Source organism: Triplophysa dalaica, chromosome 11 (genome assembly GCF_015846415.1).
Source record: "Triplophysa dalaica isolate WHDGS20190420 chromosome 11, ASM1584641v1, whole genome shotgun sequence".
NCBI classification, from domain to species: Eukaryota; Metazoa; Chordata; class Actinopteri; order Cypriniformes; family Nemacheilidae; genus Triplophysa; species Triplophysa dalaica.
In genome coordinates, this window is record NC_079552.1 from 8331601 (window position 1) to 8359002 (window position 27402).

General features: G+C 37.6%; 1 protein-coding gene and 1 long non-coding RNA gene across 2 annotated transcripts in view; one reads left to right on the top strand and one right to left on the bottom strand.

The window, feature by feature from the left end:
- The window catches only part of LOC130431688 (uncharacterized), a 70197-nt gene extending 43710 nt beyond the window's left edge, over positions 1 to 26487 (top strand). The window contains exons 2-4 of the long non-coding RNA XR_008908304.1: positions 22589 to 22779; positions 23267 to 23311; positions 25496 to 26487. This is a non-coding gene — a long non-coding RNA (uncharacterized LOC130431688). The remainder of the gene's footprint in view (positions 1 to 22588; positions 22780 to 23266; positions 23312 to 25495) is intronic.
- cxcl12a (chemokine (C-X-C motif) ligand 12a (stromal cell-derived factor 1)) lies at positions 3389 to 10504 on the bottom strand. The gene is made up of 4 exons (XM_056760846.1): positions 10348 to 10504; positions 8654 to 8771; positions 6245 to 6328; positions 3389 to 4582 (listed from the first exon to the last, which is right to left on the bottom strand). Exons 1-4 carry the CDS (start codon positions 10412 to 10414, stop codon positions 4555 to 4557), a joined length of 297 nt encoding a protein of 98 aa, XP_056616824.1. The 5' UTR covers positions 10415 to 10504; the 3' UTR covers positions 3389 to 4554.
- Positions 26488 to 27402: the final 915 nt, after the last annotated feature.

Below are 27402 nucleotides of genomic sequence, written 5' to 3' on the forward strand. Positions count from 1 at the left end.
AAAAGTGATTTACAGCCCTGTAGTGCCTTTTATTAATTCAATTGACCTTGGTTATGTTGTTTTAATGAAAACACTTTTTGCTTTTCTGGTGAGTTCATCGATGAGGTGATGCGTAAATTTTTTTATTTTATAAAGAGTTCACTTGTCCGTTAAAATAATATCAGAAATAAGTTTGATAATACCAGGGAAAATTGTTTGTTTTCTTATAACTACATGTGGTTGTAAACACTAAACACAATATTTCAGACATCACAAAACATGTTCGTACTGTACTGGCAGTGGATTCTGTGGTCTTCTGTGCATTTGTCGGTTCTTTAGAAGTTTGTTGAAATCAAATGGAAACACAGGTTTGTTCAATTTTTGACGAACAATTTTTGACTGTTAATGCCATGTGTGTGATATGAAATCATGATAATTTTATTTTACGGTTTAAAGTATTTGACATACTTATTCCTATTTCATTTCTTATTTTAGCTTTTCTTTTTGTTTTGAAAAATGTTGTTTTCTGTTTTGGATTTTATATGTCAGAGTACTCTATAAAGTTACAAAAAAAGGTTTTCCTAGACAACAGGTTGGGGAAATGGACTGCGTAGTAGAATGCAGTAAATATTTTTAGTATATTCCCATCATATTATATTACGTTTCAGTGCATTCTCTTTCTGCTGTGGTATAGTTAATTTTACCTGTCATCACCTTCTCAGCAACCTCACTCAAACCGTTGATCTAGCTTCTTCTTTTAAATGCCAAATTTTATTACACGTGATGATGACAGGTCATAAAATGTAGCATCCTCAGTTTAACACAGTGTAATGTGATACAGATTTATAGAAGTGAGCAGATAATTGGATGATACTATGATAAAGGAATGATATTTACCACTGAGCTTTCCTGTAACTCAGTGGTAAGAGCATTGCGTTAACAATGCAAGGTTGTGGGTTCGATCCTAGGGGATTGGAAATACCTACGTAAAATGTATAGGATAAAACAATGCAAGTCGCTTTGGATAAAAGCGTCTGCCAAATGCCTAAATGTAATGTAAATGTAAATGTAATATGACACCATGACCACTTGGATAACAATCTTAAAAAATGAACAAGTTCTTTGCGTGCATGTGAAGATTAAAAGTACTTTTTTATTGTATGATTACAGAATAACGTTTTCTGTGTGTGAACCTCTGCAGAAAGATTCAGTATTTTTGACCCTGATTATACAGTCATAAAGAAGTTTGTGAAACCGTTTGAATGCAAATTTTCAACGGTAACTATAAGTGGAAGCTGATTTTCATGATGGGATGATGAGGGGATTATTTTTATGCCGTTACTCAGGTAACACAATTTTGTACGTTATAACAAAAATCTTCTCAATTGATTCTTTCTTTGTAGCACACGACTCTGTTTAATCCATCAGCTAATATCTGGAAACTTGAAAATGTATGACCTTTAGAAGCATTAAGTGAGACAGCTTTTAACTTTTGTCAGAATGTACTCAGAGGTCCAAAAATGTACATTTTCCCCTCAATAAAATATTCCATCAATTCTTAATATTTGCAGTGTAATTTACTTAAATAATGAGAGTTTTCTTCAAATTATCTATAAATTGCTTTAATATCAGAAATGTAATAATGTTCCATATGCCACATTTCATGAGTAGCAATATGATTTATTACTTCTGCCCTGATTGTGGTCATTGATTTTGACAGCTTTGTATGATTATAATAGGACTGACTTTCCGCTGTTTTTAGAATATCTGTTCTCAAATTGAGGTTACATTTTTTTTTATTGGGATTCGTTTCTCTACTTAAAACTAAAATTGCGAATGACATCGGATTAAATCCACTAAGCAAATAATATCAGTTATAAAACAGTGTACAGTGTGTGTTTGTACTAGTAAACAGTTGATACCTAAATCATTGAGTGCTGCCGAATGAGATTGAATGTGTGCATTTAGCTCTTGCTAGATTTTACCCACATTATAAATCTTACTTTTACATCACTTAACATCTAGATTCTAATTGCTGGAGGCATACAGGTTGCAGGTAAACTAATAGCAACCACAGGTAGTAGACAGAATGTCTGTTCACACAAACATGACATTGAGAATCCATTACCATTCATTAGCAAAACATAACAGCTTTTGTTCAAAATTTTTGGTAATCATTTATTTCAAAATAAACACTTTAAAATCTGAATCAGATCAATGTACAGACACAGCGAGGAAAGAACAGCATATGTTCCTTATGTCATAAGCTGCCACATACAATAGACATACTCTTCACATTCAGAGGGAAACATAATATCACCTTTGTGTCACCTTTGATACGATTTCAGAGTAGTTGTGATTTAAGAGAATTAAAGAGAAAATAAAAAGGTTTATGAAATAGATACATAAACATAGTTTTCTTCATTGCATCCTCAAAATCTTTACTTCACTGGGACGTTTAGGGCAGTTCTATGTTATTTTAAGATAAACATATTTTGTTATTGTCACTTTTACTTCAGAATGTTGAATTATGACAGCTGGATGTTGTCTCAGAATGATTCCAGGAAGTTATAATAATTTTTCCTTTAAAATAAAATGCATGTTATATGCTTTTTGCATTGAAGACCAAGATTTCTCACTTTTGGAAAGTGAAGTGAAAAGGCTCCTTGTAAAGAAGTACATGTTAGGGTAATAAACTCTACCACTTCCTGATGTTTGCTCACAATTTTGAGACATCTGTCAGATTTTTCCATGTGATTATGAAGTATAGACTCGGTGGTAGCACAGAGCAGGCATTATTTTTCCTTATACGTTGTGCACAAGGGCTGCGGTGGTAAATGAGTTCTGGTGCTTTTAATGGTTTGACAGTAAATTGGACGATTGGGATAAAATTGGCAGTAGGAAACAAATTCCATATGCTAATTGTTCTTGGAGAGAGGCATGGAGTTGGCATGCTTGGTTATATGTTGGCTCTGATAGTTCAGAACCAACAGAGTGTATTCCTGAGCAGTTGTCCAAGAGAAATCGGAGCCGTGTTTAGGTAATGCAAAAGTTGGTGTGTTTTTCGTTTAGGCGGTTTGGAAATGTCTTCACAAATATATCACTGCTGTCCTTCTGAAACCTTGTCTGTCCATATTTTGTGATTTTTTTTTGTGAATTTGGATATCCGAGGTTTCAGCAGGACAACGATGATATGCATTCTGATTCTAATTTCAATACCGTGTTAAAATAAGTATGCTAGCCAATTTTTTTATTAACATTACATTTTTTTTTGTTCATGAAGATTTGTTCATGTCAGTGGTTTTGTTATAGATTATCTTAAATTCTGACTGTTTCCAGAATTGGTTGCCAATGAGTTACAAGAAATGTAGAAGGTATTTCAAAATTAACCCACTCAAAATGAAAAATCTGATGCTGAAGATAAAATGTTTAATAAATTTGGCAATACAAGCAGAACTATAGTAATTCTAAACACAGAAAACTGAGCGCTTAAACTATTTATATGTAGCGGACGTCATTCAAAATCAGCTTTTGATAAATGGTCACAGGTGGTTATAAAGTGCATTGTTATATGTTGCTAGTCAGATTTTTAACTATGCAATTTTTTCTAAATGTAATCATGCTTTTCGATTAGTTTTCAACATTTGATAAACGGAATAACATTTACATTAGATGCCGCTGTACATTCTGTAAAATCTTTGCTTTTTCCTGGTTCACTCACTTATGACTTGGGCATTTTGAAACACAGCTGCCCCATTTTTTATTTATTACATAATTCAGCTGAACGTCATGGTTAACGTTTAGTATGTTTTGATGGCGAGTTTCTTATGCACACACTGAATGGTCAACGAATAAGCACAGATGTTTTGATGTCTACACATATACAAAAAAGCATTCCTATTTCTACTAACGTATGAATGCCTTCCAGGAGTTACATTGCCTTAAGTAATTCGAAACTATAAGGGTTCACGCAAAGTCTAATTACTTATTTTGTTTTGTAAAATAATCCTCCCTTTCTAAGAACAAAAACACGTCTGACTTTTTTCCATATATGCCACACAACTTTTACATGCAGTATATGCTGATACAAATATCTACGTAACTAGTAAAATACTGAAGTATACATGAAGCAATTAAAGATCAATGCCCTTCCTCTCCGTCAAACGCTTCTGGCTCAGTCAATGTGAACAGTCACAGATAGTTTTATATAATGTAGTGAGCATTATATATGTTTGCTCCGCAAGAATTTCTCATGCTGCTGTTCCTAACCCATGGTGTCAACACAAACATTGAGCAAACACATCTCCAAAAATATCTCTTTACTGTTTTCAAGACGATATAAAAAACATTGTATATACATATCATACGTATAAAAACACAGTCATACATATATATAATTGCACTTGGCGCTAACAGAGGAGAATACATGGGTGGCATTGGTGGTCTTTCGCTGAGTCATTACAGGAGAAGCGTATTTGGCAGGTTAAGTGCTGAGTCAGCAAGCATGCCAGAGGACTATATGGTACATATCTGTGACGGTGGGCTGTCAGATTCTCAAATCACCTGGCAGACGTCTTATCTCTGTTGTTGGGATTTTTTCATTCTGAAAAGATAAGAAGAGCAACGTTAGATCAAGATATCACTCTATAGCGGAGTGTAATTTAAAAAAGAATGGCATATGTTGATAGTTTAAAAGCAATATTTATTTTTGATTTATTGGAGTGTTTCTGCCCTTAATAGCCACTTTTTTAAACTAAATTCACGACCTCAAAATTCAGGTCAATTTTAATAGCCTCTGTTGCTATACGGTTAAAACAATAAACCTCTGGCAGAAGCACGTCAGACATGTCTTTACATTTTATAGGCAATTTGTATGTGTACTGTATGCATGTTTGAGTTAATTGTGCTGAAGCCATGAGTTTCCCCCACCCCCCCCCCCTAAACCGTCCTCTCATTTGCAGCCATGTTAACAGCAGTCCTGCTAACCACAATCCAGTCACATGACAGCTATATCATACTATATGAGTATGTGTAAGGGGCCGGTGAAATGTCTGCCGTCGCGAGCTGTTGGATCATGTTGTTTTGTAGCTAATTGACCGGAGGTGTTGCTAATGGCAGAAACCTCCCTCGCTACATGCAGACGCGCAACTTCCTCTTTCTCTCATTGAGCTCAACTAATGACCGCACAGTATGTGCTCATTAGCGTCTAGCAGTCATTCATGGGTGTTCTGTCTCAAGGAGCCGTCGAGCTATGAGTGTTTTGTTGTGCAGACTGGACTGTTCACACATTTCTGTCTCTTAGACAATGATTATTGTCCGACCGGTACAAACCATCAATCCTTCTAGACCCGGGAGGTAGTATGTACTGGTTGCTGTACATCTAAGAGCCCCTTTATATTCAAATGCCCGTCAATGAGCGTGCACGGCTATCTTGCAGCTGGCGGTAAACTAAAAAACTATCCCATCATCTAAGATGTGGGAAAATGTCTTTTTCTCGAGATTCAGTTCAACGAAAGCTTTGATTTTTGCTTTGTTTAGACTTTCATGATAACAATCAGCTGATGAACTATTAAGGCAAGACTGCAAAGCCTGGACATGTTTTGCATTAACCAGGCAGTAGTTGGTATCTCGAATAGCAACTTAAGATAAATTCTCCAGAACGCTATCAAAATCGTGCAGCGGAAATAACACTTATTTTTAGAAGAAGGTTGTGAGAAAGGACAAAGAGATGTAGTTTAATTTTATCTACAAGAATTATTTTATCAAAAGACATCATGATACAAACTGATGTATTTAGTGAAAATTCACCCCAAAATGAAAATTCTGTCATCATTTACTCTCACGTTGTTCCAACCTGGTGTGATAAAATGTTTAGTTCGCAGAACACAAAGAAAGACATTTCGAGGAATGTTAGTAACGAAATAGTTCTGGGGCACTATTGACTTCCATAGTAGGGAAAAAACTACTTTGGTAGTCAATGGTGCCCCAGAAACGGTTCAGTTTTTCACATTATTTCAAATATTTGTCTTTGTGTTCAACAGAACAAAGAAATGTTTGACAACTCGAGGGTGAGTAAAATGACAGATTTTTTTATTTTTGGGTGAAATATCCATTAAAGACACTTTTTAAAAGTCGCAGTGCAGAATGTGTGTCAAAAACAAAATACAGACTTTAAAACGAGATTCCTTGTTGTCTGTGGTCCGCATGTAACCATGGCCGTTTCTCACATTAACCCCCTATTTGTAAAGCATTTTTTTCTACTCACTTGTTCAGGGCGTTCTTAAGGTACTGCTGAAGCCATTTGGTCTCTGGGTTGATGCACACCTCCTTGTTGTTCTTCAGTTTTGCACTGCAAGAAAAAAAATGCAAGTTGTTATTATATATTGTCTTACACATTAATAAAAAAATTGTCCATATTAAATTAATAATGATATCTCAACAGATATAAACCATAACATATTGACTGTGTGGTGTATATATAAGTGACCAATTAATACTAAAGTAGATAGGAACAAGGCCCCATTGTGAGTAGATTTTCAATGTAATACAATAGAAAGTGCATAGTCAGCATCAACCACACAATGGCAAAATAATTCAGCATTCAAGCTCAGTCAAGCAGTTCGTTCTCAGTCACTCCTCTCACTAGTAAGTGATATTACACTGCTCTCCCGTCTCATCACCCCCAGGTCGCTTTTTTTGCATCAATGCAAACGTTTCCCCTGCAGGTTTTAACAGATTGTCAGATTGTTATCACACTCTCTCTTGTCGCTGCTGGCAGTGAGATTAGATTATAGGTGTCTTGTTAACACAGGTGAACCATTTGTTTTTTTATGGCTGCACTTATATTTACGGGCACAAACAAATCGTCCTTAAACTCCTTTCCCATGCAAAGTTAAATCGAATGATGCCTTAAAAATAGGTGAAGCTTAAATCAAGAGAATAGTGAATAGATGAACAAGTGTAGCCTGAAGCACACAAGTTTCCTTTTGAAACATTCTTAGATTACGATGTGATAACACGGGAGTATACACGTTTGAGCAAAACCATAATGTTAGTTAAGCAAAGGGGGAGATAGCAAATTGGTAATAAATTTCAATGAATGAAATGCAATATTGAATTAAACGTAATTTCGATAAACATTTACCTCTTACTGGCCTGTTTTTATTTATGGAGAAAGTGATTTTCAAGTTATAACCATAGACTTCTCAATGCACACAGAATTTTCATTCATCTTTTTAAAACAGTGATTCTCAAAATGTTTGATCCAGGGGGGTCACGGTTTTGTGGCATTTAATGAAATATAGAACTCTATGATCAATTTTGTGCTAGTATGAAACGTCAGAAAAATAATATCACCAACCAAAAGAACTGCTGTTCAAGCATTGTAAAAATAAATGTTTTTGGATTATTCAAAATTTTATGTTTAAGATCATAATTCTTAATTTGGGGGCCAAAAAGCGATACAGCCAACACAAAGGGGGCCTTACAAAGAAAAAGTTTGAGAAGCACTGCTTTAAAGCCATGACGTCTTGCATACGTTAAAGTTCTTGCCATTATTTGAATGTCACGCACTCGAACCCAACAGCTGTTCACCTCATATTCCAATGAGCTTTTGATTCCTAAAGAAGTCACCCTGAATGCCCATTTTTTCTTTAAAACACTTAGAAAATGCACAAGGTGCATATCAGAGAAGAATTCTGGAGCTAATCTTCCACCTTCATCATATCTGTATCATTAACGTAATCAATGCTTATCTTCAATTCACAGATATCCTCTAATTCACTTAGTTCTCTCTTTTGAAGCGACATCGGTTTATCAGGACCTGGCATTTGTTGGACTATCTAAGTCTAGTCAGCAGGAGTTTGAGAAGGTCTGGATTCCAAACAGCAGGTAGTAATTACTTCACAGCAAGCCAAGGCCAACAGCAAACACAGGTAGATAGTGTTACTAGCATCACTCATCAGAGCAGATTTGGAGTATCAAGAGCTCTTGAGCTTTGGCATTCAAGATCTGATGTTCTCTCTAGGGCTATGGCTTTTGTGTCAATTGTTAGTCAAGGTTTTTTTGAGTATATCCAGCTGTTTTTATCTCCCTGACCTTTTGACACGATCTGACTTTGTTTAGTCCATTGTGAGCAATTATGGTATGGATAATAAGGGAGGTTTGTAATAGAGTTCTACTCTGCCACGTTATACTAGTGCAGTAACTGTGGTCCCATTAATCTTTGTTAAAAATCCCCAATGACTAATTTTGAAATCGCAGCTGTTTTGAAAACGTCAATCAACGGAGAGTTAAAAACACAGGGAGGATCATTCTCACCAGCATGTGGGGGTACGGAGTGTGACTAAGAACATCATTCAAGGCCTTTAGATGTGTGAGAAAGAGTTTAAAGAGGAATTCTTTTGGACCCCTAAGATGCTGCTTTCCTGTACAAAATACAAATGCGCCCAGGCTTAAAGGTCCTGCCCCCTCCTATAGCATTTCCCCTGGATGTGTACAATTGTGAGAGCCTCTCCAGCATTATAATGCCAGATTGGGAGGCAAATTCCTGCCCCATTCAGTGTCCCTTCAGTAGTTGGAGATTGATGGGATGAAGTTTTGTGCCGCACACCTATAACCAGAGGCAGAAGCTGCTTGGGTGATCATTGGAATAGAGAGCAAAGCAGATACTCACATGACTTGGAAGGGGCAGTTTGGTGTGTGCAGGAACTTGAGCTCCCGAATGCTCCTCTGAGGGACTGTGTTGACTGTAGAACGGCACCAGCATCTCTCCACCAGGCTGATAGGCTTGGCTGCCGAGGAAAAGAGACAGAGTTTCTGAGTTAAACTGTTGACATGATTCATTTAATTTGCTGCATGAAAAGTGGATGAAATCATCATCCATTTTGTAATGTTTGATTATACAAATCTAAAACACTATTTCCTAAATGTATACAAAGCTGTTTTGCAACTGTGCGAGATTGTGAATGCACTATACCAATAACACTAAATAAAAATCCCTTTAATCCTGACCTCACAGCACTCTTGACTAAAAGCGAAACTTAAAAGATTTTTTCTTATATTCAAGATTACGTAATTTTGGCTCTTGCTGTGTAAACTCAGGGTTGCTACACACTTTGGAAACAGTCAGCAAAATAATAGGACACACTAAGCATGTTTGAGCTCTAATTGAGTATTTTAGGAAATCTGAAAAATTCAATTCTATTTTGAAAACCGATATAAACAAGATATTGTCAGAATAAGACTCAACAAACCACAATTTTAATTTACATTTGTGATGCATTTTCATTGTTCATAATGTAATAATATTGTAGCCTACCTTTAAATTAACATCTTGGTTGTTGGTTGTGATTTATTTTGAGTAGTTATGCATTTACAATCCTGCATTTAGTTATACAATTAAAGAGACATTTCTAATGCACTCATGCTTGAGCAAATACGCTCTCAGGCAATTTATCTTTCTTAACGTCTGCAATTGTGTGTTGGATGAAATTAGACGTGTATAAAAGTCAACGCAAATGCACGGCTACTCCAGCATACATTAACATTCATAAAACGATTAGATTGCAGATCATCACACCGCTCCATTTGTCCCAAACCTGTTACGCGCTCAAGGAAGCGGAGACTTCACAGCTCGAGCGGCTTTACATTGTATGAGAAGACTGCGCGGCGCACGTACGCGCAGCCTTTAACGGACATTGCCCACTCACATGACTCAAGAGGTGTGAAGTACCTGCGACTTAACGGACCTCTATCCACGTTAGTCCACTTGTAAAATGCTAATGACATCTCTAGTAATCTATTCTCATTGTAATGTAAACGCAAGAGCCATAGATAGAGCCGCGCGCACCGGCGCGATTGATGTATGGCGCTATCTCTGCACTTTTGTTTTATTCTCTCATTTGGGGGTCATTATGAAAAAAACAAAGCGGGCGACAAATACACACATTAATCAACGCCATGGTCGTGTAATTCCTGCTCTCCCGAGCTCACGGTGCGTGTCAGCCTCTTGTCTTTATATTTGGGAAAAGTGACGAATAATGCGTTTATGCGTATAATGCACTATTAACACGTGTAACGAGTGAAAATAGATATTTAGCAACATGTGGTAGTTTTGTTTGGTTACGAAATGAAAATAGAACACAAAGCATAGTGACATTCATAAAAAGGCAACGAAATATGCGTTTACTATCCTTTAAAATGCGTAACATCCTATACAGGTGCGCACTAGAAAAGTAAACTTTAAACAATTTTAACATTTTTAAAGATTGTCTATTTTAAATGCATCGCATCGTCTTCAGATATGGAGCAGAAAACATAAGCGTCCTGCACAATGTAGAATATTGTAAGAAGCTAACAAAAACTCACCATTTGAAATGGGGGCATGAATGAAGACCGCCATCAGAGCGCAAACTACGATTACTTTCATATCCATGTTAATAATGTGAAGAAGAGATCCGCACAATGTAGAATCCAGAAGCAACTGTGACAGCAGGACAACTGCGCCTGAGTTAAATTTGCGAACAGCCCCTCCGATCCCCCACCTTCAAAGGAGAAAGTGGGTGTTCCCACGATGATTTGTCAGCTATTGGCAGTACAAATATCCTCTATTAAATTGCTGGTGCTTGTTTCTTTTTATACCAAACCGTCATTTTGTTTGTTGTCTTATTGTACGAACACTTTTATTTAGGATTTTAGGAAAATGTTGTGCTTGCTCAAACAAGTATATCATTTTTTTTATTAATTGTGTACAGTGTGTCTATATTAGGCTGTGTATTATTTTCCTTTATTTTGGCTGTTTGTACCTGCCAAATTATTCACAGAGAATCCAGACCTTTGCATCTGCTTGCTTTTAGTCGTGGTCAATTCTCTGTTGTATAGTGACCGAATTAGCCGCAGTTTGCATAAATACTGATTCTTAGCTTTTGTTTTCGTGATTACTGTTTGGGAAAATGAATAAATAGTATCTCTTGTAATAGCAAAACAACCAAATATATGGATTAAATCGTTTAATAAATAAATAATGCTAATTTTCTGTAACGTCTGCAATGGTCTCTTCCATGAAGAAAGTAAGATTGAAAGGAGAGGGAACAATTAGTTTTATATTGGGCCAGAATTTTCCACCGAGCCTTCCAGTTAAATCAGAGTAGGGTGATTTTGATGGGGAGGGAGGGGGTGTATTAGTTTGTTTAACAGGACACAGATGTGCTCTCCGTTTCCAGGGGTATGATGCCTCGTGCTAGATTTCTCCCCCTTACAAAAACTTCACAGGAGAAGAGAGAGTTCTCTTGTAATAGGATTCTAAACAGACCCAGCTCACTGGGTTAAACCTGCTGTTTAGTGCCTCATACTTGCCAGTGTCAGTGCAGGGAAATGTACAAGTGTTGGCATGTATTTAATCACTCTCACAGTCAATAACACGGGATACGCTTTAGTGATCGATGAGTGATCCATATTTTACACTAGACCTGTGACATAATCTCTGCTTTCACATTGGGGTAACACGAGGGCGAGTAGCATTTTTGGGTGATCTATACCTTTAAGACCTTCAAGCTTGTAGATCACATCGATTAGAAACTGGAAGCATTTAAACGTGAACAGTCATAAAATCTGACCTTATTTAAAAGCCCTCAAAATGTTTGTTTCTATTTTGTTGCTGCCCTTCTCAGTTTTATTTACTAAGTGTTTAAAATAACTTGAGTGGTCAGCTTTCCTCTCTTCAAAAGCCCGGAGGTGAATGCAGATGTCATTTTACAAGGTGCTACCAGTGGGAGAGTTCACACCCACCCTGAGATTCTGCAGGCTCATTCCCAGCTGGCCATAAATAACGAAAGATGGAGGAAGACAAAGCTTGTAGTTTTTATTTTAATTGTAAAGCCATGCAAATCAGTCAGTCGTGTTAAGTTTAAAGTCATGTGATGTGTACAAATGAAGATAAAGACTAGGCAGCACCTCGGATTAAATAGGAATGTGTATTTAATTATATTGTTTTATAGTTTTTTCCTTGCTTTCTAGTCTTTTAATGACACATCTCTCCCTTTGACCGTCTGTGTGTTATTACGTCTAAACCGTCTTTCACTTTATTAACTCCTAGTGTAAGATATGTGCGGTTTCAGAAGATTAAAACGTAAAGGTTTTGTTAATATTAGACTCTTCCAGGCATAAAACCTGCTTGTAAAAGATGATTCAGACCTTGTCAAGAAGAAGCAGGTCACCACAAATTCCCAAACATTTTGTTCAAAAGAGATCATAAATTGTTAAATTCAAACTATTAGAACCTATTACTTGTAACAGAGCATTTCAAAGCCACGAAATAGGAATATTCATTGAGTAATTCTGGATTAAAGCTCATTAACCCTTTTGATTATCTGCAGACTTTAATGAGGGAAATTCAATTTACATGAAGTGTCGGGTCATCCTCTGATCTTGCCCTGTTGTGGTCGCCCCCCACATGGAGCGTGTTGTGGAGCACCCCTGAGTTAAGCAAACACAAGGCCAACAGGGGAAACCAGAGGTGTAATCGATAACACGAGGAGAGTCTTCTGGGATCTAAATCCAGCCCCGCTGACTCCATGCCCCCTGTATGCCTGCGGAGTGATGGAGTTTCACCCAGATATACAAATCACCAACGCAACAATGTCTGCATTGCAGCAATCTGACAGAGATTTTCATCATTGGTCACGTGACTTATTTTTGCAGGTCAGAACTTTCACACACTGCTGAATGTGAATGCCTATAAAGGGCAGTCAATAGGGCGCAAAGTCTCGTGTGAGGGTCCTTTAAATCTGGCATAAAATTCTCCGTAAAATACTTGTCATGACAAACCCATTAAAATCGCAACAACGTTTGAGCTCGTGATCCCAGGAGACCCATAGAAGAAAACATGTGAGGTTAAATCATCCTAAAAGGTTTCATTATAGAATCTCTGCTGGCAGATGTATACGGGAGATGGAGTGTAAATGTGCCCCGTGATTTTTTTCTCCCTTTATATCTGTAATGAGACACAGGACAGTCTCATGAATGGTTTCTCGGTTGGATGCCTCTTCATTGTTTGGCCTGCACATCTCACACAGATCTCCGACTGTCAGGAGGAGATAGAAATGAGGGTCTGGCTGCAGATATGATCCCCCTGAGTGACACAGATGACCTAGAAACACTGATTGCTGATAGTTAACAGCAGGTTTGGTCACAGGAATCACATGAGGCAACATCTGGCGGTGGAACTGTAATGTGAGCTTTAAAGGTTTGAACTAACATGCATGATGGGTGAACAGTCAGGAGGAATTTTATGCTTACTCATTGGAAATATACATTGTTTAGGCATCAAATGTGTCTCCTTAAAGGAACGGTTCACACAGAAATTAAAAAATCTGTCATATTTTACCTAACCTCATGTTCTTCATAACCTGTATGGCTTTCCTGTACTCTCAATGTTGTTTGTTTACCACGTTCTTCAACTATCATTGCTTTTCTTTTAACTTCCATAGTTTGAATAGAAATCTACACAAACGAGACGACTGGTAAGAGTATTGCTTTAAAATGAATGCATAGCTCACCATGGGATGAGAACTGTTTGAGTTTATATGGAAATCTCAGCATTTAAAGTGATCGTTTACCCCAAAACATTCAGTCATCATTTACTGGTGTCATTTCAAACCTGTATGACTCCTTCCACAGAACACAAAAGATGATATTTTGAAGAATGTTGTTAAATGGCCCCCATTCACTTGCATTGGTTTTGTGTCCATACAAAAGAATTGAATACGGACCGGTGCTGTTTTTGGATACCAATATTCTAAATATCTTCCTTTGTATTCTGCGGAAGGAAGGAAAGAAGTCATACAGGTTTGAAATGGCCAGAGGATAAGTAAATGATGACAGAACTGGGTAGAGAATCACTTATTGTAATCTCTGTGATTTCTATGAGAAAAAATTTATATTTAAGAATCTCATTTTTATTTTTCCCTTTCTTTTATTCACTTAATCCTGTTGCTTTCTCTTTTTTCTATGGTTTTATAGGATTAAATTGATCCTGTGATGTCTACAGAGTCTTCAGTTGGCTTTGTATAGCAGTCTAGGCGTTGTGTGGGACTGTGTGTGCGACATCTGCTTTTGCTTTTTGTGCGAAGGGAGAAAAATCACATTACGTTTGTCTTTGTCTGCGGCTCTATGGCAACTACAGTTGATGTCGACTAGGAGGGAATAAAATCAAGTGGAAGGGGAAGGAGGCAACCGAGGGCAAACGGCGAAAATTTAAAGACAGCAGATGCTTCACACATATTTACTTATCTCACAGCCCGTGTTTGTATGGACGATCAGCCAACAAGCATCACACGTATACAAGTAGAATCTAATGACCAACAAAATACCTCTCAACATTTCCTTATACTTGAAGTGGGTTATTTTTCAAAGTCAAAATACTTTTCATTGAGTTTAATATGAAGAGACATTCATAAGTAAGACATTTGTAGATGACGGATGATATGAGTGCCTTGTGGAACCTGTTTAAAAAAATTGTAGTTGTCTTGGGATGCAGAAATTAGCTTTAAAATGTAGTTTTTTAATGGCAAGTTTACAAAAATATATAAATCTTCATATTTTGTAGATCCTTTCTCTCAAAAGATGTAATCTGAATGTAATCTGAATGTAATCCAGGCAACATGTGCACAAAAGCGGGAATCAACGTCCCACAGGACTCAGCATTCAGTCTAAAACCTGCATGTAGCACATTAAACCGTAACCGCAGACATGACGATAAAGTTTGTGGGGACTGTGCATGAGCACTGTGTTTTTGTCACATTGATGGCTAAAGTAGAATGATATTGTTTCTTGGATGCGGTCTGTGATTCAACAAGTAAATTTCTCTGGTATCGCTCTAAAAAAAGTCCCTGTTGTTCCCTGAAGTGAAATCATTTAGTCAGTATGTTTACCATATATTGAAAAATGTTCAAGTCACAGTTAGAGGGTCGGTTCATTTTGTAATTTCAAATTTGTATGACACAGAACAAAAAAGAAGATAGTCATAGGCGTCAAATGATAGTAAATGAGTAAATGATGACAGATTTTTCATTTTGGGTGAACTATCCTCTTAACGTGTCATCTACGTAGCAAGGGATAGTTTAATGTGGATTATATGTGGGTTAAAATCAATTTCCAGTCATCAGAATCAGAATCAGAAAGAGCTTTATTGCCAAGTATGTTTGCACATACAAGGAATTTGTTTTGGTGACAGGACCATCAAACAATACAAAAAACAGTTACACAGATGATTTAAATAAGGGCCTATGGGTATAAAAATTAAGAAATACAATACAGTAAACATAACAGTAAAGCTATGTTATGTGTGTATGTAAATATGTACAAGTAAAAATAGAATAGACTATTTCAGTAAAAGGTATGCGTTATATACAGCAAGATGAAATATAATTTACAGAAAAAGTTGTATAAAAGATAGATAGTGTATTATCTGAAGGATATTGAAGATATCATTTGCTATAAAGTAACAAAAAGTTCTCTTTTGTTTTCAAAAATATAGAATCAATAATAAATCAAGATTTAATGACTTTGAAACAAGCTTCATCCTTTGTTTTTGAGGGCAACCTATGAACCTGTCAGTAGTTTCTACAATTAAGCATTGTCATGTGTTGGTAAAACACATTTTATCTGTCTTTGGACCGGTGGATTTATTTAAATCTCCAATCATCAATGGAACAATCTGAGTTTATGTCAATCGCTTTGGCACAACCATTCGATCTCCATTGTAAACATTCTTTGCTGTAACAAGCTTGTGTTCTAAATAAAAAGCTAATCAAAACATGCCGAGCTCTCACAATCATGCCAGTAAATATTGCTCAATCCACAGTCAGTCCTGGGCACTTAAATCATCTATTCATTGAAAAAAGCCTCATATCCTGTTAGTACAGAGCTGTCAAGGTTAAGTGGAGCCGTCGGATCTCCGTGAAGATCAATCCCAAAGGTTCCGAAGTATTGCCAACTCCATCGTTATATAAGAGTATTGCACAATTCAAGAGAGTAAGTCAAGTTTAGAGAAGCGAGAACACCAGTTTACATGACATAACTCTCAACCCCCAAACTAAACCACATTTCCTATTGTGTTTTGTTACTGAATGTATATTTATATACACTTAAAGGTATATTTTAATGCAACACAGTTCTTAATCTGCAGCTTTTGCCGGCTTCTAATTGTTTCAGGAGGCATCTGTGGAGAAAACCGTGGGGTAGGTCCATAAAGTGAGCTCAGTTTTCTCTCCCCCGTCAAGGCATTTACTACACTTTCTTAAAAAAACATGACAAACCTGTGCTGCACCCTTGGAGCATGTGCCCAATGCTGAGATTTACTGTTCCATAATCGTTCGCAACTGTTCAACCACACTCAGATGGTTGGCTGAATCATAAATCTTCAATACGATACAATCGGACACAGTCAGACACTGATAACATCAAACAGACCAAAAATGGCATAACGTTCTTGGATTTCTTCGGTGGGTCACATTGTGGCTTTTCTAAATTCCTCTTGGCATTATTTGGTGGGCTAATATTTCCATAAAAAGAAAATATCTAGTGTTGAATCAATTTCTTTAGATAGAAAACCACAAGTGCATATTTGCACAGATGCATGAAATGACTTCCAGAATTTATTTTTTAACGTTTTTTACTGTATTTTATTCGTGTTGGAATTTAGTTATACAGTGCTTAAAAAATGTATTAGACCACCACCCAATGTAAGGTTGGTACCACAGCTGATCACCAAAATATTTATGTTTCTGTATTCCACCAGTATGTGTAAACTGTATGTAGTCACGGTAATATTTCTCATGCTAAAATATTGTTGTTGTCTGTTCATTTTCAAATTTACTGTTTTACAAGAAAGGCAGAAAAATAGTAGTAAAATGTTTTTTTTATTATTCAGATGCAAAAAATAAAATTCTGCCAGCTGCTTACATTTTTCCAAATATCTTTCGTTGTAATCGACAGAACAATTTATACAGGTTTGAAACAACTTGTGGGGATTATTTCCTGACGAATGTTTCAATTTTGGATAAAGTATCCCTTAAATAGTTGAATGTTATTTCTGATTTCTGAGAGAAGTTGAATGTGATTTGGACACAAAAGCATGAATTAAGATTATTTAGTTGCTTCGGTTCGTTATTTGCCAAATAAATGACAAAAATATTTTACTTTAAAACAAGTTTTGCCTGTATTTTTCTCTTATAACAGGTGTTAAATTTAAGCACTGTACATTTCTTACTTTTATAAGAAGAAATATAGATTAAAAAAGTGTTCATTAGTCAACATATCAAGAAGCATGTGCAGTGACACACCAGTGTGGTCCAGGAAAAACCGATTGGCTGAACACATTATGAGAGTGAGGCCTTCAAGTCTCAGATTAGGTTCGCATGCAGGACTCATCCTGGGGTGAGGGAACCATTGAGGTATCGAGCACAGTGGGGGGCATTTCTGCCGGCTCATTGTGGCTCTAAAGTGGCAATGGTCCAGCCGGCTGTGCCTTTGTGTTTGCCCCTTTACCTCTTCTGTTGTGTCACAAAATTTTCCTGCTTTGACCACCAGTTGGGCCAATCAACAGATGGAGCAGAACCACACGAAAAATGGCGAGACCCTTTCACTGCTGACACGCAGAAAGCATCAATTCTTCACTTGATGATGAAGACAATGCAGTGCTCCATTAGTTCTCGACATCAGTAACCCATGGGAGGACCTGGAATCTCTGAACTCTGATTGGGTTGTAAGGACAAAGGGCTCTTGAAGAAAAATGCTGTACTGTACATTTGCATTTACGAACTTTGTAAAAATGATATATTCTACATTTAATTTACTTTAAGTAATGTTGCAGAAAGAATTTAGAAACGATTGAAAAGGAACCAGAATGCACTTACTGTTGCTTTCTTCCTGTTCTCATTTTAGACTCGTACGTGCCTCCAAACATCCTAATTTGTTGTTCTTTTGTCTTTTTATAAGTGGCTGGCCAACATTGAGGGCTGGTGCTGAATTCGAATTCTTGTAAAAGCTTGAATTTTGGCACTACACAAGCCGTCTGAGAACCTGGCACCTGGCCTACAAAGAAGCTTAAAGCTTTGATGTTTCCTCTCCATTCAAGCTAAAACTGTTTTAAAAGTAGCAACTCAAGTCTTTTATATGGCTGACCTTACTGTGACACAAGATTATAAAAAATGTCCCAAACTGAGTTTAAATATTGCTATCAAACAAAAGAATTGCTTTTTGTAATTGATGGGGTCATTAGAAAAGCCAATTTTCATGTATTTATTTATGTTGTATTTTAAGCCTGAGCGTGTTGAGTGTAACAGTAAATTATTTTAACACAGCTCAACATACGTCCCATTATACAGTGCGTTAAGGCTGGATTTTGTCATTCTGATGACAGCAGCAGTCAGCAGGTTATGGACACTCAGTGGGGTGTGAGAGCAGAATAGATCAGGGGAAGAAGGATATCTTGCACACATCAATCAACAGCACCAAACCCAGAGGGCCTGCCTGCAGAGAGGACCCGGATTGGCCCATTGAACTGAAAGAATCTCCACTACAGACATGAACTGATGCATCCTGTTTATTGGGTAAAAAGATCCCTCATTTCCTTTAAAGCATGGAACACACAGGGAGTTAATTCTGTTATCATTTATGCATACTCATTTCATTTAAAACCTGTATATGACTCTTTCGTCTTTGTAACCCAAAAGACGGTTGGTTTTCTGTCCATTATAATTGAAGTCAATGGGGGTCAGTGTTGTTTGGGTACCACCATTTTTCAAAATATCTTCTTTTGTGTTTTGCAGATAAAAGTCATGTTTGGTATCACCAGAGGATGAGTATATCGAATTATCCCTTTAAGCAGAACATGGCGTAATTGCGAAATGAATTTAAGTTGTGTTTAATTTTCCTGTAAATAAACAAATCATGTAAGCTGAATGAATGTTGGAAAGTTTTTCCAAACAAATCTTAGTTTTAAAACATTTGCAACTGCTTAGACCTCTTATTTGAAATACAAACTTATTTTATGGCTTTGTAATACAGCACTGCTCAGAGTCAAGCCACTCGCAGAATAATGTTGAAACCAGGAAAAGAACACAAGGTGCAGTCTTATTCATAAATACTTAAGACTGCTCCGATAGCGGACAAGTTTGTTTTGTCACTGAAACTTAAAACCACGAATGTGCCTTGGGCTGAACAAGAAATCTTGCTTAAAAAGTTCCCCAGACTTCTAAGAGCAGGAAAAAGGGTTGTGAGTTAGACAAGTCTTTTATTTGTTTGAAAGAAGGTCACTTCGGTTACTTGTAAGGATGTTTCGGGATCACGAATCAGTCTGCGAGTTTTTGAAAGCTACTGACCGTTGGATTGAGTTAGTGCCGCTACAGAGGCAGTGAAGCGAGTCTAGGTGAAGTGTGACCCAGGCATGCAGACAGAGTGTCGCTGTACTGTGGCTGGCCCTTAAAAGTCTTCCTTCATGGATCCATGAGCCACAAAGACTTGGGAAATGACAAAAATGTCTTTACTGAGTGGCTGATCTCTAAGAGAATCCATGCACTGTGTCAGCAGCATTCTTTGTTGTAAGTCACTTTGGATGAAAGCATCCTTTGAATGAATAAATGTAAACGTCAATGTTTGCTCTGTGATCCCGTACCGCTTCCTCCTCCTAAAGCTGTCTGACTTTTGTTTCTTATGTGAATCCTCAGAGGTTTTGATGCGCATCAATGTGGAAGTGAGCTCCCTCATCTGGTGCGGCTTAAGAGCCCAAAATTAATATTTTATGGGTTGAGTGTTTAGTTTATTCTTCTATGTTTTATCTGAGTATCTCTGTCTGTGTCTTATTTTTTTCTTATTTTATTAACTTTAATGAAATGCCAAAACTAAATAGTGCTTGAAGTCTATCAAAAGATCATTCTTGGGTCTTTTCATCTCACATTGGTGCCGTATAGCTTCAGTTTGGCTTAAAAAATATGCTCTTTATAAACTATGATTGTATCAACATATGTCAGTTTCTCATTTTATAATTTCATGAAATTATTTCTGAAGAAGCAGTTTTTGTGAAATATGATTATTGCTTTCAATTTTCACTTTGTGTTTGTCTCCTTTCAATATGAAGATTTTGTTTTCTTTGCCATGTTTAAATACCATACAACTTTACCCAGCAATGACCCTGGGTAAGTTTAAAAATTCAATTTGAAACGAAAATAAAATTATCTTTATTTTTGAAGACATCAATATGATCTACGATCTTTATTACTTTATTACTTAAAAAAAGCCTCAAATGGCAAAATGCAAGTAGTGATGCCATTCTCTATCTCCTCGGGCCACACGCTTTAATGAATTCAGTCATCTGTTGTTAAAACACCGTGACTAATGCCACAGAGAGTTCTTGTTTACTCAGTGAATGGGATCAGCATGTGTCAGCGCAGAGTCAGTGCTGGTGTAGAGGTAAAAGAAACTGGTATAGAGCTCAACTCAGCGGCCATCATCGCAGACATGCTGCTGTCCGTCAAACGCACTCTTTCTCCGAGCTGACACTTCAACTTTATTTATAAGCCCCGTCTGCACCGTAAATCTACATCTGTTCGCACTTCACAACATTTTTTTGTCTTGATTTCAAAGAATAAAATGGTGTAGGTGCCTTTAAGAGGGACTACAGATGCTCCGGTGTCCAAGCAGGCAGTAGCTGTCAGTCATGGCGAAGTGGACTGTTTTGAATGAATATAATGACCTCACGATTGGCTAATGGGGTTATTGTAACTAGAGCTGCAAAATGACTTGTTGAAAAACAAAAACGTTTATGATTCTTGCAAAGTAATGGTGAGGTAGTTGACTTTACTGAGGGATCTGTAAAGGTGGAGCATTTTCTGGTGGAATTCTGAGGAACTCGATGTGGACGGAGAACAGATGTTACATTTTGGAGGGCGACTTGACTTTTCAGTTGCTGGACCTTTGGTACATAATGGTCTTTTATTTTTCTTAATGGCTTTTATGATTCATCGGGCTTTGCCAAGTGATTTCGGGTGGACTGCTGTTTATACAAACCTCACAGCTTGATTGTGTGTAAATGGCCTTAGGCTTTATGGTCCTGTTAGAGGATGCAGGTGAGGCCTTGTGTTTTTTTCTTCAAAAGATAATTATGAATAGTACTAAGCTTGGTATTGCCGGTCTGCTTGATTCTCCACAGTCCGTGCAAATTCTCTCTGGTTACTCAGCTCAACAGATTCCTGGCCACCCTTATGATTGGGCCAACTGGGTGAAAGAAAGAGCAGAAGGGAGAGGGTTTTGGGCTCAGCTGAGTGAAGGTTATTGCCAGAGCTGTGTTTGATTAGTCGCTCCGGCCGCGCTCTGTTCTCAATTAACTCCGCACTCATTTCTTTTATTCTGGGTGGTTCTGAAAACACAGGCTATCAGGCACCCAACATATATTCTCAACCCCGTGAGAGGCGGAAAAGGGGCGTAATTATCTCGCTGATGTGAATGCGCTCGGGTTTCAGGCATTTGTGTAATTGTACGCTTTATCAGACTCAGAGAATCGCCGGTTTCGATGAGCGAAATTAACAAATTAATTTTGCCACATTTTCTGGAGTTACTTAAATGACACACCATGCAATGACATTTTGTATCCAAGAGTAAAGGAACAGTTTGCCCAAAAATGTAAATTCTGTCAGAGTTGTGCCAAATCTGTATAAATGTCTTTGTTCTGATGAACAAAGATGTTTGGAAGAATGCTTGTAACCACGCTTGGTCACCATTTACTACCATAGCAGGAACAATTACTTGATTATTTTTTGCTCTGTTGAACACCAAAGAAGATATTTTGAAAAATGTAGGACAGCAAACAGTTCTAAGGCACTTTTGGCACTTTTTTCTACTATGGTAATCAATGGTGGCCAAGCATGGTTACAAGCATTCTTCCAAATATCTTTCTCGGTGTTTATCAGAACAAAGAAACTTACACAGATTTGAAACAACCCGAAGGTGAGTAATGATGACAGAATTGTTATTTTTGGGTGAACTGTCCCTTTAAATTTCCTGTGAACCAGATTCCGTTTGAAAATAGCCCACAAATTACTTGCACAGGCGAAATGCATTAATTCCATTCTTTTGTGTAAAAACAGATCAACTCTTATTTATTTTTACCAGTCAACATCAAAGCCAGCCACATCCTTTATTTCCTTTAATCCGCTGCCCAAAGTCGCTTTCATTGCTCACCGTTTAATTTTGCATTTAACTGTAGCGTGAAATCTACCTACACCGGGCCTTATCTCCTTTCCCGATCATTTGATCGGTTGTATTCAAGGAGTATAGAGATTTAAGAGGAGGGGAAACAGCCTTTAATTCTTCTCATTTAAGTTTTAAAGGCACAAGCTGTTTCCGCAGGCGTTTCTGCAGGGCGGCCAGCTGCACGCTGAACGTGAGTGCAGTCCGAGGTGAATCAGTGTTCTGGCATGAGCTGAAATTTTCCTGCTCCTGTGTGGCAGGTCTCCATAAAATCCTATCCAGATTTCTTCGTGTTCTTATCATGATGGAGAGGGCAGGCATCCACAGGAGGTCCTCCACTTAACACCAATTTGCCTCCCTGCAGGTGCTCTTTGATGTGGCCATCATAGGGAAGAAGGAGGGAGCCATAAATAAGTGAACTTTCGGAGTTACCCCGTCATTACACGGCCACATGGACCGGACTCAGCAACCTTTCCGGTCCAGAGGTCATAAACCCACCACAGGCTACGCAAACACAACCATGAAGAAACTTCACTAGACACACAGTTCAGCTAGGTATGACACGTACATTAAATATTTCTGATGTTATGATGGTTAAAAACAAGACTTGGATTTACTTTGTTTGTTTATTCTACTCGATTACATTTCTGACATTAATCAAAGGAAACAAAAATCTTTTTAAAATACCCAAGACACAGCTGAGTTAGATTACATGGAGATCAACTATAGACTTACAGTTTCCACAAGTTTTTAGAATTTGATCAAACTTGAAACTCTGCAACCTCTGAGCAATGGCATTTTTCTCAGGGTGCTCAGAATGCATTTTTATTGCTTATATAGCTCAAAATGATTTGATGATGTTCTCAGTTGTATTTTGTTTAAGTATAAACTCAGATGTTTCTCTTAAAATTGCTTAAAAACAAACAAATTTGATTATTGTTAAAATACATTAAAGTAGTAGTTCACCCACAAATGAAAACTCTGTCATCATTTACGCATCCTCTTGTAATTTCAACTCTATATGGCTTTCTTTTTTCTGCAGAAAACAAAAGAAGATATTTTGAAGAATGTTGCTAACCGAACAAAGGTAGGAGACTTACATTGGTTTTGTGTCCGTGCAATAGAAGTGAATGGGATCTGCTGTTATTCTTCAAAATATCTTCTTTTGTGCTCTGCAGAAGAAAGAAAGTCATGCAGGTTTAAAATGACAAGAGTAAATGATGACAGAATTTTCATTTCTAGGTGAACTATCTCTTTAAGGGTATCATATTAAAATCTCCAACAGTATTGACTTGTTTTCAGATTTGACAATCTGAGCTCAGTTTCTGTCTTTTTTAGATCCCGTTTGTCCCTAACGGAGACACTTGTACGATTTTTTACTCATTTTGTAAGTCGCTTTGGAGGAAAGAGTCTGCTAAATGAATCAATGTACATGTATAGTTTGTCATTAGAAATATTGGAGAGTTAAGCAAAAGTTTCCGTTTGCTCTGGATTTAATCTCATTGATGTGGAGATATAATTGAGATATTAAAGACATCTCATCTGTTATTTCTCAGGGATACACATTATTTCCATTTATGAATGCAAATCCAATTGCATTCAACATTCTCAACATCTTGTTCAATATTCTTAACAATTAGCGAATCCATTTTACTGACTGGATTATGGCAGGTGTTCACAATGACTAAAATCCCCCATAAATGTTTCGGGCTTTTAACAGCCGCTGCCACAAATGGAGCATGTAGAGCAAAACGGCCTGAATGAAGCTTAGCGTTCCATTGCAAGTCTGTCCCCCTCCGCTTTAAAAGCAACTTAAAAATCCTGTCATGTTCACAAGTCCTGAAAGGATTATAGTGCCAGTTGGCAAGCAGAGGGTGTTGACAAAGCCCCTTGCTTTTAATGAGAAAGACCACTAGCACAGGCCGAAAACTCTAAAACCAACAGTAAGTTAAATCCCATATGTGATATTTATACAGTGTTGACAAAGCTGAAATATGCTGAAAAGCATTCCTGCTAAATAATGTGCAGATTGTTGTTTGTAATGTGAATGTGTACAATGCATTGTTGGCAAACACAGAAAAAGTGTCACAGTGAGGTTTGATTTCCTCTATTCTCCAATGATTCTGTTATATTGAGTTAGATTGAATTAGACATGAACCCTATTGCTCTGGGGGTTTAACTCTTTAGAAAGCAAGAGAAATGTGTCTGCCTGGCGAGGCTTTGTTGAAAAGGGTGTTGGTGTTGGCCCGGCGCATACAAAGAGCCCCACTTGTTAGACCTGAATAAAGAACACAGAGCGAAACGCGGGGAGAACACTCGGCCGAGTCGAGAGAGGTCGTCCCCGGAAGCTGACAGAATTCTGTTAACCCCTGATTCGCCCCACAAAAGCGTTCATTGTGCCAGCAGTCTGGATGTGCGTTTTTGGGCCACTTTGGGTGAATGTAAAATAAGCCTTCTCCTTTTCTTTCCATTTAGCATTTCTTTCACCCCCCTTTGCTTTTATTTCACACACATCTTTAGATTCCATTTACCTCGGATTCGTCTCCATTGAAGCGAATTATAATGGTCAAGTACTACTGAAATAATCTGCTGTTTTGTGTGCCGGGTCTACCTTTGAAACGAAGGCCTGGTTCGCAGCTGTCGGGCGCTGCTTTGAATCCTAATAACGCATTATAAACATTAGACACAAATGTGGGATCACAGCCCCGTAACGTTTTCCAGTGTGCAACATACAAATGAATGAAACGTCCTGCTTCAAATTAGAAAAGCTTTCTTCTTGGCTAAATTAACGCTCAGTTGGAGATATCTCCATGTGGTCTGGATCATAGATTGAATTGTGAGATCTGACCGCAATGGCAGTGTAGCCTGAACATTTTAAGTGGCCAGTCACTGGTAATACAAGCAGCAAGTGATGATGGGAAGTTCTTTATATTGCGCAACCTGGGGTGAGACTGCCATCTGCTTCCCGGTTCACCTCTTGAACACTTCCAAAAATGTAACGGGACACCACCGGATAGACTCTTTCTGAGTCCACCCATTCATATATTCATTTACTTCTATTGGAGTGATGGCTAAACGCAAGGTGCAATTGTGCTCGGTCAGCGTTTCGGACATCCCGCAAAACTTCTGTCACATAACATAAAGCGCAACACATCTACAGCTATTGCTTCAGTCCAACTCTTTCTAAAAACTAGTTTAACAACACAGGTTATTTAGATGTTTATGAGCAACAGCTGAATGTTTGACTCTGACCTGTGGTCTCTATCTGTAGGTCTTCATGGCTCCCTGCTGTTCAGGCCTGTGGGGGCTGAACAACCTAACAGGCCCGTTCTCGCGCTCGGGACGGCGTTGTGGCGTGGAAGCCGCTGAATGACATGCTCAGAGCTCAGTGACAGCTGGAGATCTGCCTCCAGATGTATCTCAGATAAGCTTTCCACCTGGTGACAGGACACAGGCGAGTGCTTTAAAGTGAGCGGTGTTCTGCACGCCTTCGTGAGCGTAGCTATTGATGACAAGCCTTTAAAGAGATAAGTGCTGATAGCAGGGATTGTTAAACTAGTACAGGAAAGAGGCTGTTTTCGTCACGGGAGACCTGAAGGCCAGTGTCTGAAATTAGGACCAGTTCAACACTCGAGCCCCCTCCGTGTTTATTGAAAGTGGACATTGGATTCACAATGTCGCATGTTTGGATACTTCACTATTTAACATTCCAGTACCCAGTACACAAGTGTTTTATCTTTAGATTTGATCACAATGTGGGGTAGCATATCATATTGTCTGTTTTGTGTAAAGATGCTACACTAAAGTAAACTTTGAAGTTTGATGAGTTTTATGAGGGATGGAAATACATTTGTGGGGTTATCTTATTTCCCTGTCGCAGGCGACAGATTGGAATAGAACAATGTAAACAACTGCTGAAACAACGGACTGTGTAAACTTCACTGTTATCAGTTAACCTAACAACAACTGCAGTGGTTCTTTCTGAGTGATTTACAACTTGCATATTGTAATCCAAGAAAAACATTTCCTTTTCTCTTCCTGAGAAACTCAAATTTACCAGAAGTGGTTGAGAAAGCACTTTCTGCATTTAGAGACTTGAAAGTGGACATTGGGCTGACCCATGGCTGATGCTATGACTCTGCATGAAATGAAACTCATATTCCCTCAAGGTCCATTAATTCATATTTTTGCAGCTGGCAGGAGAAGGATGGAATATGGTATGTGTTTGTTAAATTAGGCAATGAAAATGAAAACCAATGAACATTTGAGGGTGGTAAAATTATATAGGAACACCTTTACGTTTCCTGTGTGTGTGATGTGTTCCTACATTTTAATTGTTCAAATGATTGGATGTGGCCTCTCGCTTAACTGTCCAACTCAATCTCACCCCAATTTGTAACTATACAAGGTGGCTAACTCAGATGAATTCATACGTACGTTTAGTATGATTTGCTGTCACGGCAGTTAAGTTTAGGGGTGGGTTAGAAGAGGTGCTTCAGTATTTCCTTTTTTCTACTTTTTCGTATGTTTTTGCATGATTCACATCTTACAAGATCGTACAAGTTAGCCACCTCAAAAATGAATTATGAATTTCTGTGAGATAAGACTGAACTGTCACAATCCGGCTGAACTGTTTAACTTTTCTATTACATTTAAAGATTACAATTTTCCAAGTTTTGTTCGACAGCATGAAACACACCATTAGCACCTCGGTGTGATTTTTTATAATATTTCTTAAAAATGAAGTTTGCTTACAAGTTGCACAAAAGTGCTTAAAAGGTTCTTCAATGCGATGTCAAAAACAATAATTTTTGCTTTCACAAAGAACCGTTTAATCTAAGGTTTTAGCCTTAACCTTTTTTCCCACAAAGCACTTTTTGTGAAACAGAAAGGTTCTTCAGATCTTAAGGTTCTTCTATGGCATTGTGAAGCACATTTATATTGTACATGAGACTACAGACGTTGTTGGCGACATTACATTATATCACACATAACTTTCTTTAAAATAATGCACATTAAAAATCAATTCTTAAAAATTTTGGATAAAAATAAAGAAAAAATACCAGAAAAATAAATTAGAACAGAGTCCTTAGAACAGGTTTTAAATAAAGTTTGAAAGATGGTGAATAAAGCATAAGAAATTGTTTGGATTGTAATTTAAAAGTGAATTTTGAAAAA